The sequence below is a fragment of the Nerophis ophidion genome, linkage group LG18, assembly GCF_033978795.1.
Source record: "Nerophis ophidion isolate RoL-2023_Sa linkage group LG18, RoL_Noph_v1.0, whole genome shotgun sequence".
Taxonomy (NCBI): domain Eukaryota; kingdom Metazoa; phylum Chordata; class Actinopteri; order Syngnathiformes; family Syngnathidae; genus Nerophis; species Nerophis ophidion.
Window position 1 is genome coordinate 32,176,603 of NC_084628.1, and position 16,138 is coordinate 32,192,740.

General features: G+C 37.1%; 1 protein-coding gene across 1 annotated transcript; it reads right to left on the reverse strand.

Annotated features, from left to right (window-relative positions):
* Positions 1-1,173: 1,173 nt before the first annotated feature.
* Positions 1,174-15,248, reverse strand: rab30 (RAB30, member RAS oncogene family). Its single transcript, XM_061878002.1, has 5 exons — positions 15,104-15,248; positions 9,757-9,855; positions 9,601-9,684; positions 9,353-9,536; positions 1,174-3,155 (listed from the first exon to the last, which is right to left on the reverse strand). Exons 2-5 carry the CDS (start codon positions 9,847-9,849, stop codon positions 2,905-2,907), a joined length of 612 nt encoding a protein of 203 aa, XP_061733986.1. The 5' UTR covers positions 9,850-9,855; positions 15,104-15,248; the 3' UTR covers positions 1,174-2,904.
* Between the last annotated feature and the right edge of the window lie 890 nt (positions 15,249-16,138).

The following is a 16,138-nucleotide window of genomic DNA, read 5'->3' on the forward strand; positions in this document are numbered from 1 at the left end:
CTAAAACAAACGATGACGACATTTTTAAAAGCTACCCAAGTAGTCACCTGACAGTGGTAGCCACGCCCATCTTAAAATTCCCAAGCAAGCCCGCCACAAATACATATAAACATAACAAATACACACAGTATCCAACAAGTACCGCCTGAGGGGTCAAAGGTCTGTAATATCGTCGCGTACGTGCAGTGATTTCTCCAGATTCTCTGAATCTATTGATGATTTTATGGACCGGAGATGGTAAAATCCCTAAATTCCTTGCAATATGCTCGTTGAGAAATGTTGTTCTAAAACTGTTCGACAATTTCATTACAAAGTGGTGACCTTCACCCCATCCTTGTTTGTGAATTACTTAGCATTTCATGGAAGCTGCTTTTATACCCAATCATGGCACCCACCTGTTCCCAATTAGCCTGCACACCTGTGGGATGTTCCAAATAAGTTTTTGATGAGCATTTCTCAACTTTATCCGTATTTATTGCCACCTTTCCCAACCTCTTTGTCACCTGTTGCTGGCATGAAATTCTAAAGTTATTGGATTTTTACACCCAAAAAAATGTTTATCTTTTTGAACATCAAATATGTTGTCTTTGTAGCATACTCAACTGAATATTGGTTGAAAATGATTAGCAAATCATTGTATTCCGTTTATACTTACATCTAACACAATTTCCCAACTCATATGGAAACGGGGTTTGTACATGTGTGTATATATGTGTATATATACATATGTGTATATATATTATATATATATATATATATATGTATATGCACATATATAAATATATATATATATACACACACTCACATAAATACATACACATATATATTTATACACACACACACGTATACACATTTATAATAAAGTTGCACTAGACAACCTATTGTGTATGTTTGCTATAATTCAGAACAATGAACCAGAAAAGAACACTCAAATTAAATACAAAACAAATGAAACAATTAAAAATAAAATAAAAAATATTTTTTTAAAAATGAACCCCAATACTGCTAAACTTCCTTTAACTCTGACTAATTTTTTAGTCAAGTCCCATCGTATCTGCATCTGAAAAAAAACAAAAAAAAACGAATGGCTCACAACTACGACTCGGTTCTCAACGTTCATTTTAAAGAGCTGTTCAAAAGGCTTTTTTTCCACACTTAAATGAAGAGGAGACATTTAGTAGTATTATTTAATATTATACACTTTTGTACACAAAATGTAAGGAATGAAAGCAACACCCTTGTAGTGTTTTCCTATCGCGTTAGCCGGAAACAAGCAACTGCTGCCACTTCGAAGTAAGAAAGCAAAACAAAAACATCTGCCATTTTAAAAAATCTAAATACAAAAGCAAAAAAAAAGTGCTATGAGTAGGAGAAACATGTTACAGTAAAACAAAGTGTGCAGTAAACGGCATTGTGCAATACAGTACGTTATGATCAATATATCATCACTACATGGCAAAACATGCAATGCAGAGGTTTTTCACAATAAAAGCATATGAAAGAACTTAACGCGGTGAATATTCATGTCGGTAAATGAAAACAGCTTCTCATAAAAATATTAGTTTACTTTTAGGAGTGCGAGAAGGCCAAATACTGATGCAGTTGCTTCAACACAAGAAGACACCATAGCAGCAAGGAGGAGTCCAAGGTTTCACAGTTTGAAGAAGGACAAACAATAATAGTGATGTGCGATACCACTTATCCATGCCTGGTCTTATTCAGGCTGGTATCGGCGATACCCAGCCGATACCGATACTTGGTGAAAATATACTGAAAAAGTCAAAAGTTGTGTTTTCAAATAACTTTTTAATCAAAAAATAAAAATAAAAAACCCAGTAAAGATGTAAGAAAAGAAAGAGGCAAAAAATCGGAATGTAATGAGAAAAAAAAGGAAATTTTTAAACTAATAATAATAATAATTTACTTAGTCACCTTTAACAAGTTTTGTCTTTTAATTCATGTTTTTTTTTTTAGGTCTAAAATACTAGCTCTTAAAATAACAATAAAATATACTTAAAGATGAACAAAAATTAAATAAAAACAACTTGTGAATAAAATAATAAAATAACAATAATAGTTCAGTTAAAAAAACATTTTTTAAATTGTTATGTAATGAGAAAAATACGACATTTTTAAACTAATAACAATACACTTAGTCACCTTTAATACATTTTGTCTTTATATATATAATGTTGTTTTTAAAACAAAAAATATTTAAAAATATCAGTTAATTAAAAAAAAACTTATGAACTAATTTAATATATATATACATATATATATATATATATATATATTTCAATGGTTAAAAAGAAGGTAAAACTATTTGAATTGTAATGAGAAACATTTTCTAATAATAAAATTATACTTAGTCACCTTGTACACGTTTTGTCTTCAAATATACGTATAATGTTGTTGTTTTTTTAATAAAAATAAAATATACTTAAAGATTTACCAAAATCCGTTAGTTTAAAAAAATGTATTAATTAATTAAAAAAACAAAATAATAAATATTGTTCAACAGTTAAAAAGAAAGGTTAAAAAAATTGGTATGAGACAAATGTTCTAATAAGTAATATTAAAATCAATACTACTCAGCTGATATCTGGTTTTAGCATTTTTCCTGAAAAAAAAAAAAAAAAAAAAGACCTCAACAGGCCCCCCCAGTATGGGCCATTAGAAGTATTTGGAGACTGATACCAGCGCACCAAGATGCAGTATCGCACATCACTAGTGCAAGGAAAACATTCCTGGGTCACTCACACTGCTGGTGACGTCGGGGTGACCGTGTTGCCATGACGACAGGCCCTGCGTGGATTCCCAGAAGGAAAGGAGGCCTGGAAGAAGGCATGAGGGAACCATGGAAAGGACGGTGTGGTGGGTGAGGGGACCCCTCCAGTCGGGGCCCTACACCAGGCTGCAGCAGCTCAGGTAGCTGATGGTCTTGCCCTCGCCGGGCATGGGCGCAGTGTCCGTGTTGTCCAGCTTGTTCCGCTTGGCCTCGCGGATCAGCTGGCAGGCCAGGTCCAGGAAGAGCTTCTCAACGTTGTCCGACTCCTTGGCCGATGTCTCCAGGTAGACCATGCCCTGGGCCTCGGCAAAGTCCTGGGCTCGCTGCTGCTGGACCTCCCTCTTCTCCGCCAGGTCGATCTTGTTACCTGGGGGACGTCACAGGCCGCGTCAGCACCTTTCTGTCCAGCTAGCATATCTTAAAAACAATGACTGCTGTGGCTGCAGGGTACCTCCTGATGTCATTTTTTTTTTACAAACAATTAAATAAATCAATAAATCAGTTACAAAAATGGTCACGTATGTTACTGATTTCTGCCGACTCAGCAGTGTTCTCACGAGTGCTGATCCAAACAACCTTTCGCATTTGCGGCGCAAAAAAAACAACAAAGTCAACACACTTTGTGGATATTATAACAAACGTCCAAACACAGCACATAATTCAAAATGACACCCATTTAAATACACTGCAATGCATGATGGGAAAAACGGGCACGGCTCAAAAACAATGGCAATGACTGCTATGGCTGTAGGCAACTTCCTGATGTCGTTTTTTTTATCATCAATTACTACAAACAATTACAAAAACGGTCACGTGTTACTGATTTCTGCCAACTCAGCAGTGTTCTCACACGTGCCGATCCAAACAACCTTTTGCACTTGCGCCACGAAAAAAACCTCACAGAAAGTCAACACACTTCGTGGATATTATAACAAACGTCCAAACATCGCGCATAATTCAAAATGATACCCATTTTAATCCACTGCAATGCATGGTGGGAAAAACTGGCATGGCTCGAAAATAATGGCATCGACTGTGGCTGTAGGCAACCTCCTGATGTCGTTTTTTTTTTTACCATCAATTACTAAAAACAATTCAATAAATCAATCAATCAATTAAAAAAACGGTCACGTGTGTTACTGATTCTTGCCGAATCAACCTGACTGTATTTGCAAGAAAGCCAATCAGAGGATGTTTTTCATGAGGAAACTGAGGGGCTTTCAGCTTGATAGGACACTGATGAGGATTTCTATTCATCTTGTATCGAGGCTATTTTAACTTATTTCATCACTTCCTGGTTTGGTAACCTCAGTGTGGCCAATAAAAGCAGACTAGGTGGTATAATCAAAGTGTGCCAAAAGACCATGGGCACTACCTTGAACCCCCTGATCCAGATCTATCAGGCCAAAGTCATCCAGAAGGCAAAGGCCATTCTAGTCAACGCCCAGAGGTTAGACTCGTGCCTTCAGGATGCAGGTAGGCTCCTAGTAATAGGAAGGCCAAAAACAACAGATACACAAGATCCTTTGTTCCCTCAGCTGTTGACTTTATAAATGAGCTTCTTAAACAAGTTAAGCTGCTATGCACACTCACTTTAGTGAGAAGTGACGTGTTTGTATTGTATTACAAATGTTTTTTAGTTTTTAGCTCAATGCCTTCATGATGGTTTGTATGTTGTATGTATTTTATGTATTTGTACCTTCTTTTAATGACTACTGCTGCAAACCAAATTGCCCCTCAAGGACAATGAAGATTTTCTACGTCTAAGTCTAACCTTTCCCACTCGCGGCGCAAAAAAAAACAACACAGAAAGTCAACACACATGATCATACATTACGCAACCTGCTCACTGAACTTTGTGGATATTGTAAAAAAAAACCTCCAAACACCGCACATAATTCAAAATGACACCCATTTAAATCCACTGCAATGCATGATGAGAAAAATGTAAAACACACTGCATGATATTTCTAATTGATCACACAACTTTAAGGGGGTCGTCACAGAAGCATTCACATACTCTTAATGTCCATGTATATTTATTATTAATTACATTATTATTATGTGTGTATATGTATTTTTACTTTTTTGGGCCAAATCAAAACGTTTGCACACCCCTGTCTTATGTGATTGTCTATGAAGCAGGAAGTACACACAATCAAACACTCAGCAGGTTTTCATGCAATAAATTAGTCTCATTCCTCAAAGAATTTGGTTTCATCTACAGTATTTTCTTTAATGGCTATAAGCAGTGTGCCTCGCGTACACTAAGAGGTGATTACCACCATTTAACTTGTTTTCGCAATGAGAAAATGTCAATAAAATAAGACGGGTGGTTCTCAAATTTACAATTTTACATACTGTAGCTCTTACATTGATTTTACATCTATCCTACATAGATCTTATATTCATTTTACATCCATCTTACATTGATTTTACATCCATCCTACATTGATTTTACATCCATCTTACATGGTTCTTACATTGATTTACATCCATCTTATAATGATTTGACATCCATCTGTCATGGATTTTACATCCATCTTACATGGATTTTACATCCATCTTACATGGATCTTATATTCATTTTACATCCATCTTACATTGATTTTACATCCATCCTACATTGATTTTACATCCATCTTACATGGTTCTTACATTGATTTTACATCCATCTTACATGGATCTTACATTGATTTTACATCCATCTGACATTGATTTTACATCCATCTTACATGGTTCTTACATTGATTTTACATCCATATTACATGGTTCTTACATTGATTTACATCCATCTTACAATGATTTGACATCCTTCTTACATGAATATTACATCCATCTTACATGGATTTTACATCCATCCTACATGGATCTGACATTGATTTTACAGCCATCTTACATGGATCTTATATTCATTTTACATCCGTCTTACATTGATTTTACATCCATCCTACATTGATTTTACATTAATTAAGCTTACATTGATATTGCATCCATCTTACATGGTTCTTACATTGATTTTACATCCATCTTACATGGATCTTACATTGATTTTACATCCATCTGACATTGATTTTACATCCATCTTACATGGTTCTTACATTGATTTACATCCATCTTACATTGACTTGACATCCCTCTTACATGGATATTACATTGATTTTACATCTATCTTACATGGATCTCACACGATTTTACATCCATCTTTCATTGATTTTACATCCATCTTACATTAATTTTACGTCCATCTTACATGGATCTTACATTGATTTCACATCCATCTTACATGGATCTTACATCGATTTTACATCCATCCTTCATTGATTTTACATCCATCTTACATTAATTTTACATCGATCTTACATCCATCTTACATTGATTATACATCAGTCTTACATTGATTTTACATCCATCTTACATTGATTTTACATCCATCTTGCATTGATCTTACATCCATCTTATATTGATTTTACATCCATCTTACATTAATTTTACGTCCATCTTACATGGATCTTACATTGATTTCACATCCATCTTACATGGATCTTACATCGATCCTTCATTGATTTTACATCCATCTTACATTAATCTTACCTCCATCTTACATGGATCTTACATTGATTTCACATCCATCTTACATGGATGGGGCGGCATAGCTCGGATGGTAGAGTGGCCGTGCCAACAACTTGAGGGTTGCAGGTTCGATTCCCGCTTGTGCCATCCTAGTTACTGCCGTTGTGTCCTTGGGCAAGACACTTTACCCACCTGCTCCCAATGCCACCCACACTGGTTTAAATGTAACTTAGATATTGGGTGTCACTATGTAAAGCGCTTTGAGTCACTTGAGAAAAGCGCTATATAAATATAATTCACTTTACAATTCACTTTACAATTCACTTCACATGGATCTTACATCGATTTTACATCCATCCTTCATTGATTTTACATCCATCCTACATTAATTTTAAATCCATCTTACATTAATTTTACATCTGTCTTACATCAATCTTACATTGATTTTACATCAATCTTACATTGATTTTACATCCATCTTACATTGATTTTACATCCATCTTACATTGATTTTACATCCATCTTGCATTGATCTTACTAGGGCTGGGCGATAAAACAATAACAATAGATATCGCGATAGACATGTGATCAATATCAATAGAAAATGGGACGGCGTGGCGCAGTGAGAGAGTGGCCGTGCGCAACCCGAGGGTCCCTGGTTCAAATCCCACCTAGTACCAACTTCGTCACGTCCATTGTGTCCTGAGCAAGACACTTCACCCTTGCTCCTGATGGGTGCTGGTTGGCGCCTTGCATGGCAGCTCCCTCCATCAGTGTGTGAATGTGTGTGTGAATGGGTAAATGTGGAAGTAGTGTCAAAGCGCTTTGAGTGCCTTGAAGGTAGAAAAGCGCGATACAAGTACAACCCATTTATTATTTATAAAATGGGGTTGATAGAACTTTCGATAATTTCACTGAGTTCTGTTAGAAAAAAATAGTAAAAAACGCAGAGCCGGAACCGCACGGCATTCTGGGGGGTGTAGGCAAAGTAAGGGCTTTAGCCTCTCGACCTATTACGGCTGAGCCTGAACCGCAAGGCATTCTGGGAAATGCTAACAGGAAAAAAAAAAAGCAACGATTGATTGATACTTTTATTAGTAGATTGCACAGTTCAGTACATATTCCGTACAATTGACCACTAAATGGTAACACCCAAATAAGTTTTTCAACTTGTTTAAGTCGGGGTCCACGTTAATCAACGAAACGGGAATATGAATGCGGCAGCACGAGAGGAAATTGTAAATAAAAAAGGAAACGTCACGTCACCAGTTTGGCAGTATTTTGGATTTTTTAAGTCCGATACAAATCAGAGTTATACTGTCCGCAAACTTTGCAAGGACGTCGTCCCGACCAAGTCTTGGAACATGACAAACTTATTTTACCACCTGAGCCGCTCTCACCCGCTGGAGTAGAGCAGCAAACAAACACAACATCAGCCGGTGCAAGTGGAACAGCACCGAAGCGGCAACAACAGACCACCATCGAGAGGTACTCGGCAGCAGTGCCATACGAAAAAAATTCAAAACGTTAGAAAGAAATAACGGATGCAGTGGTGTATCAATTAGCGAAGGACATGCTACCGCTCAGCATAGTTGAGAAGTCTGGGTAAGCATTTATTTAATGTCAATATTTGCACATCGACCAGTATTTTCATTTATTTGACTGTTTTTCTTAATGCTGACCTCGTTCTATAGGTTAAATGTTATATTTAAAATAAAAGTATTTAAATTCAGCCTTTTTCATCCTGGTCTTTATTTAGAATAGTTATTTGTTTTTTTTTAATCAATAATTATCGATATCGACTGATATGAAACACTTATATCGTGATACATTTTTTAGTCATATCGCCCAGCCCTAGATTTTACATCCATCTTATATTGATTTTACGTCCATCTTACATGGATCTTACAGTGATTTCACATCCATCTTACATGGATCTTACAGTGATTTCACATCCATCTTACATGGATCTTACATCGATTTTACATCCATCCTACATTGATTTTACATCCAACCTACATTGATTTTACATCCATCTTGCATTCATCTTACATCCATCTTATATTGATTTTACATCCATCTTACATCGTCCTTACATCCATCTTACATCCATCTTACATTGATTTTACATCCATCTTACATTGATTTTACATCCATCTTGCATTCATCTTACATCCATCTTATATTGATTTTACATCCATCTTAAATCGTCCTTACATCCATCTTACATTGATTTTACATCCATCTTACATTGATTTTACATCCATCTGGCATTGATCTTACATCCATCTTATATTGATTTTACATCCATCTTACATTGATTTTACATTCATCTTACATTGATTTTAAATCCATCTTACATTTATTTAAAATCCATTTTACATTGATCTTACATCCATCTTACATCAATTTTACATCCACTGATGACGAGGTTGTTGTCTTCCTTTTTTAGTCAAATGAAATATGACACAGTCTAATGCCATCAGAATATTGGAGCGAGTTGATCTTTTAAAAATCATTAATAAGGGAAGGACCAGTGTAGTAGTTTTAGTGTTCAAAATAACTTGGTGGTTTGCTTCATTATACCCTGGTATAAAAAATGTGAATCGCTGTTTGTCAAGTGTTTGACTTCATAAATTCTATAGAACAAGTGTAACAGAACTATGTTATCGTCATTTTAGGAATTGAACAGAGTTTACGGCGAGGTGGGCTATATTTTGGGGGAAATGGGCTCCAATGGCGCTAAAAGTTGCTGACCCCTGGTTTAAACAGTCGCTACTTCCGCTGTTGTGTCATATGATCTCTATCCCTCCCAAACTGTGGGAACTCCCCTCTTCCATCCAGTTTTCAGCGTATAGGAGCAATGCCCACTCCCTCGGGGCACACTCTCTCACTAATGTTTGCCATGTGTGACTAATAAATCTAGTAAAAGACAGTTTTGTTTGACTACTTGATTAGAAAAATTCCCAATACAATAATGTCAACACTTACCGACTAATATTGTCACCACCTGGTTGTTGGCGTACTGCTCGATCTCCCGCAGCCACTCGGGAAGGCACCTGAAGGAGTCCTCGCAAGTAATGTCGTAGGTGAGAATGAGGGCGTTGGCACTGCGGTAATAGCTCTGTGTGATGGAGCGGAACCTCTCCTGTCCCGCCGTGTCCCAGATCTGCAGCTGCAACAGCCATGGAAGCGCGTCAAACACTCAGGCGGACGGGCGCCTGCAAACATCAACGCACCTTGACCTTCTGCCCTCGGATTTCCACCGTCTTAATCATGAAGTCCACGCCGATGGTGGCTCCTTGACCGGGCGGGAAAAGGCCCTGCCGTGAGCAGAAGGACGTTAAAGGAGTGCGTAGGGTGAGGTGGATATGGACAGGGGCGTAGAGACTGACCTGAGTGAAGCGGCGTACAAGACATGTCTTCCCAACTCCAGCGTTCCCGATCAGAACGATTTTGAACAAGTAGTCATAATCCTCCATACTCATCCTCAACTGTAAAAATATCACTTCAGTCTTTCAGGTGGGCATCTTCACCCTGACAGTAGCATTCAGACATTACATTCTCAAATACATATTCCTTATTTTTGCACCTCACATTCAATGTGATTTGACTATTTTGTTGACATTGTTTGGGTGTTTTCAATGCTTGTGTGGACATTTCCTTCCTGCCTTGATATCTGAGGGATTATAATCAGAGAAATGTTATATTTGAAGAATACATATTTTTCTTCTCATTATTTGCTATAGTTCATAAAAATATCAACATTATTTTATTCCGTAGGGGTTGTGTGTGAATGCTTGAATGTCCAAGGTGAGTGTAGTGAGTGGATGTTAGAACAGTTCAAATCGGTTAAGAAATGTGGGATATGACAATGTTTGTATATTGCCCATTCATTTGATTCCTGGTAATTACGGATAATCGGGGAATTTTCTGAAAAGGGAAACCTGGGGACTTGAATGTCCAGGGTGAGTGGAGTGTGTGGATGTTGGAACAGTTCAAATCAAATGAAAAATATGCATATGATTGTATATTTCCCATTCATTGTCAATGGGTAAAAAATTACCGGAAATCCCGGGAATTTTGAGAAAGGAACAAGTTTTGCGATCAATATTTGTGAAGAACAGTGTGGGTTGATGGTTGAAAGGTCGAAATTGGGTAAAAAAAATTGTGAAAATGTTTGGCACTTCTATACTCTCGACAGGGTTCTTGAGGGTGCATGGGAGTTTGCCCAACCAGTCTACATGTGCTTTGTGGACTTGGAGAAGGCATTCGACCGTGTCCCTCGGGAAGTTCTGTGGGGAGTGCTCAGAGAGTATGGGGTATTGGACTGTCTTATTGTGGCGGTCCGCTCCCTGTACGATCAGTGCCAGAGCTTGGTCCGCGTTGCCGGCAGTAAGTCGAACACATTTCCAGTGAGGGTTGGACTCCGCCAAGGCTGTCCTTTGTCACCGATTCTGTTCATAACTTTTATGGACAGAATTTCTAGGCGCAGTCAAGGCGTTGAGGGGTTCCGGTTTGGTGACCACGGGATTAGGTCTCTGCTTTTTGCAGATGATGTGGTCCTGATTGCTTCGTCCGACCGGGATCTTCAGCTCTCACTGGATCGGTTCGCAGCAGAGTGTGAAGCGACCGGAATGAAAATCAGCACCTCAAAGTCCGAGTCCATGGTTCTCGCCCGGAAAAGGGTGGAATGCCATCACCGGGTTGGGGAGGAGACCCTGCCCCAAGTGGAGGACTTCAAGTACCTAGGAGTCTTGTTCACGAGTGGGGGAAGAGTGGATCGTGAGATCGACAGGCGGATCAGTGCGGCGTCTTCAGTAATGCGGATGTTGTACCGATCCGTTGTGGTGAAGAAGGAGCTGAGCCGGAAGGCAAAGGTCTCAATTTACCGGTCGATCTACGTTCCCATCCTCACCTATGGTCATGAGCTTTGGGTCATGACCGAAAGGATAAGATCACGGGTACAAGCGGCCAAAATGAGTTTCCTCCGCCGTGTGGCGGGGCTCTCCCTTAGAGATAGGGTGAGAAGCTCTGCCATCCGGGAGGAACTCAAAGTAAAGCCGCTGCTCCTCCACATCGAGAGGAGCCAGATGAGGTGGTTCGGGCATCTGGTCAGGATGCCACCTGAACGCCTCCCTAGGGAGGTGTTTAGGGCACGTCCAACCGGTAGGAGGCCACGGGGAAGACCCAGGACACGTTGGGAAGACTATGTCTCCCGGCTGGCCTGGGAACGACTCGGGATCCCCCGGGAAGAGCTGGACGAAGTGGCTGGGGAGAGGGAAGTCTGGGTTTCCCTGCTTAGGCTGTTGCCCCCGCGACCCGACCTCGGATAAGCGGAAGAAGATGGATGGATGGGTTTGGCAATTCCTGACTATTTTATACACCCCTCTAGGTTGAAATACTATTGACGCAGCAACAGTTTAAATTTTATTTGGTATTTCAGAATTCTTGGAATTTCGGGAAAACCGAAAATATTTATGAAAAAAACCTTTTGTTGTTCCAGTTAAGAGGAATATTTTGAAGGTAGAAAGTTCAAAAACGGTTGAAAAATGTGGACTGTGAAAACTTTCCAAGAAGAGGTGAAAATAGGGTTTTGGAAAACAGGGAATTCTGGGTAGTCCTGGATATTTGGGGAGCTCACATTTTCCGGTCGATTTCAATCGGATGCAAACTGTGGGTAGTGGGGCGCGCAGAATACAAACCACATTTCCAAATGAGTTGGGAAATTGTGTTAAATGTAAATATAAACGGAATAAAATGATTTGTAAATCATTTTCAACCCATACTAACTTCAATATGCTACAAAGACAACATATTTGATGTTCAAACTGATAAACATTTTTTTTTTGCAAATAATTATTCACTTTAGAATTTGATGCCAGCAACACGAGACAAAGAAGTTGGGAAAGGTGGTCATAAATACTGAAAAAGTTGAGGAATGCTCATCAAACCCTTATTTGGAACATCCCACAGGTGTGCAGGCTATTTGGGAACACGTGGGTGCCATGACTGTGTATAAAAACAGCTTCCCAAAAAATGCTCAATCTTTCACAAGAAAGGATAGGGCGAGGTACACCCCTTTGTCCACAACTGCGTGAGGAAATAGTCAAACTTTTTAAGAACATCGTTTCTCAAAGTGCAATTGCAAGAAATTTAGGGATTTCAACGCCTACGGTCCACAATATCATCAAAAGGTTCAGAGAATTTGGAGAAATCACTCCATGTAAGCGGCAGGGCCGGAAACCAACATTGAATGACCATGACCTTTGGTCCCTTAGACCAGTAGTACCCAACCACCGGCTCGATTGGTACCGGGCCGCAGAATCATTATTTATTTATTTATTTATTTATTTATTTTTGTAATTTTTTTTTAAGCCTGAGATCTAAGATGATCTCAGAATTCTCTGGGCCTGAGATCATCTAAGATGGACTGATGCGAAGTGGAAAGGTGTTCTGTGGTCTGACGAGTCCACATTTCAAATTGTTTTTGGAAATATTCGACACTGTGTCATCCGGACCAAAGGGGAAGCTAACCATCCAGACTGTTATCGATGCAAAGTTGAAAAGCTAGCATCTGTGAGGGTATGGGGGTGCATTAGTGCCCAAGGCATGGGTAACTTACACATCTGTGAAGGCACCATTAATGCTGAAAGGTACATACAGGTTTTGGAACAACATATGCTACCATCTATGCGCCGTCTTTTTCATGGACACCCCTGCTTATTTCAGCAAGACAATGCCAAGCCACATTCAGCACGTGTTACAACAGCGTGGTTTCATAAAAAAAGAGTGCGGGTACTTTCCTGGCCCGCCTGCAGTCCAGACCTGTCTCCCATCGAAAATGTGTGGGGCATTATGAAGCGTAAAATATGAAATCATTGTATTCCATTTATATTTACATCTAACACAATTTCCCAACTCATATTGAAAAGGGGTTTGTAATTATAAATAGATGATTGTTAGGTATAGAATCTCATTATGGGGAATGTTTAAACATTCACACAACAATAATAATAATAATAAGAAGAAGAAGAAGAAGAAGAAGAAGAAGAAGAAGAAGAAGAAGAAGAAGAAGAAGAAGAAGAAGAAGAAGAAGAAGAAGAAGAAGAAGAAGAAGAAGAAGAAGAAGAAGAATATTTATGATAATAAAAACAATAATACAAATAATAATAATAATAATAATAAATAGATGATTTGTAGGTGTAGAATCTTATTGTGTGAATGTTTGGACTTTCAAACAATAATAATAACAATTATGGGGACGGCGTGCCGCAGTGGGAAAGTGGCCGTGCGCAACCCGAGGGTCCCTGGTTCAATACCAACCTTGTCACGTCCGTTGTGTCCTGAGCAAGACACTTCACCCTAGCTCTTGATGGGTGCTGGTTAGCGCCTTGCATGGCAGCTCCCTCCATCAGTGTGTGAATGTGTGTGTGAATGGGTAAATGTGGAAGTAGTGTCAAAGCGCTTTGAGTACCTTGAAGGTAGAAAAGCGCTATACATGTACAACCCATTTATCATTTATAATAATTATATTAATAAATAGATGATTTGTTAGTGTAGAATCTTATTGTGTTAATGTTTGGCCCTTCAAACAATACTAATAATAATAATAACAGTAACAATATGAATTACTATTATTTTTATTAATTAATTCAAATAATATTCTACACTAGAAAACCATAAATGCATCAATATAATTATAATAAAAACAACAACAACAAAAATATTAATTATTATTATCAACATTAATATTATTATATTGATGGTTATATTATATTATGGTTTTTAAGTGTAGAATCTTATTGTGTGAATGTTTGGACATTCGTACAATTATGATATGACCAATATCAAACACTGATATCGTGATACAGTTTTATGCCGTATCGCCCAGTCTTACGTGAACATGATTATACACACACATTCGGACTGCTGGGGATAAAAACGAAACTAGCATCTTTGAAAAGAGACAAAAGCCAAATGTTTTAACATTTACTTTGAGTATGATTTTTTGTAAACAAAAACAAAATCCCAAATAAATATGTGAAGAGTAAGCAGCTGTGAAGGCTCCATGATGTACCTAAAAATGTGGCCTTGAAGTAAGTGTATCGTTGTGTATTAATATTACAATTATTATGCACATACAGTCTTATAAAACATGTTAGCTTGTGTAATAAGTGTCTTTCTTTTATTATTTCTAAAAGTCGTCACTTTGGCTTCTTTTTATTGCTGCAATGTATAAAAAAAACCTCTTTATTGATACTAATTACGTTGACATTTTATTGCTGAATGTTTTAAAAAAAACATCTTTATTGATACAAATTACATTGACATTTTATTGATGAATGTTTAATTGAAAAAAACATCTTTATTGGTTCGAAAAACGTTGACATTTTAGTGTTCCGTGTTTTAAAAAAAACATCTTTATTGAAACGAATTACGTTTGGCATTTTATTGCTCAATGTTATAAAAACAACATTTTTATTGATAGAAATTACGTTCACATTTTATTTCTGCATGTTTTTTTAAAAAGTCTTTACTGATACGAATTAGGTTGATATTTTATTGTTGAATGTTTAAAAATATATATTTATTGGCACGACTTGCGTTAGCATCCTAGCGAGGAGAAGCTAGCATGCTAGCATGAAGCAGCTAACCTCAGTCGGGCCATTTTGAGCCTTTCTTTGTGTCTTGGAGGACAAGCAGCAGACCAAAGATGGACAAACCTAACCATGGACTTACCACGCTGGTAGAAAGCCGGGTTGTCCCCGGGTTGTGACGACTACTTGGCCTGCATCGAACCTGAACGCTCCTCTTTAGGGGCTTGATGATGAATTCTTCTTCTTCAGCAGCCTGATGGAGACAGACTTGGTGACGTCATCGCAGAACGCTGCAAGTCATTCAAACAATTTTTTAACTTTCATTTGTGGTTTGGGAAGACATTCCACACTCTGCTTTTTTCGTGCAACAAATGCACATTTTTAATATCATTTTTGAAATCATTATTGAAATCATTAAGACCATTCAGGGGCGTGGCTTAAATCATTAATCAATGAGATAGTCATTAATATCCTTAAAACATCATTAATAATCAGTGTCATTTAAAAAAAACAATACAATCAATGAAAAATTCATTAACAACAATTAATATCAATAAAACGTAATTAAAAATGATATATCATATTAATAATCAACATAATCAACAAAAATAACCATAATAATTACCATTAAGTTAATATAATCAACAAGTCATCGTTAAATATATATATCATTAATAAATTCATTATCATTAAAAACATCTATAATAATTAAAATCACAAAAAGCATAATTAATATTTAAAATAATATAACAATCACCAATAATAATCAATCAATAAAATAATTAGTAATGATTATTAATATCACCAATAATTCATCATTAATAATCAATATCGTCAATAAATCTTTCATTATAAATATAACATCAATAATTAAAATCATAACACAATTGATAATGAATGTATGAATAAAATAATGAGTATTTATTATCAATAGACCATCATTAATGATTATTGATATCAATATACCATCATTAGCATCAATAAAATATAATTTTTAATCAATGTCATCAATAAAACATCAATATTTAATATCATTAAAAAAAATCCTATTGGCAAAAAATAATATCAATAAAATTGAAATAATTGATGTCAATAAAACATTAAAATTCAATACCATCGAAAATGATTAATGATCAATAACCAATAGAATCAATAAAGTATCACTAAAGATTAATAT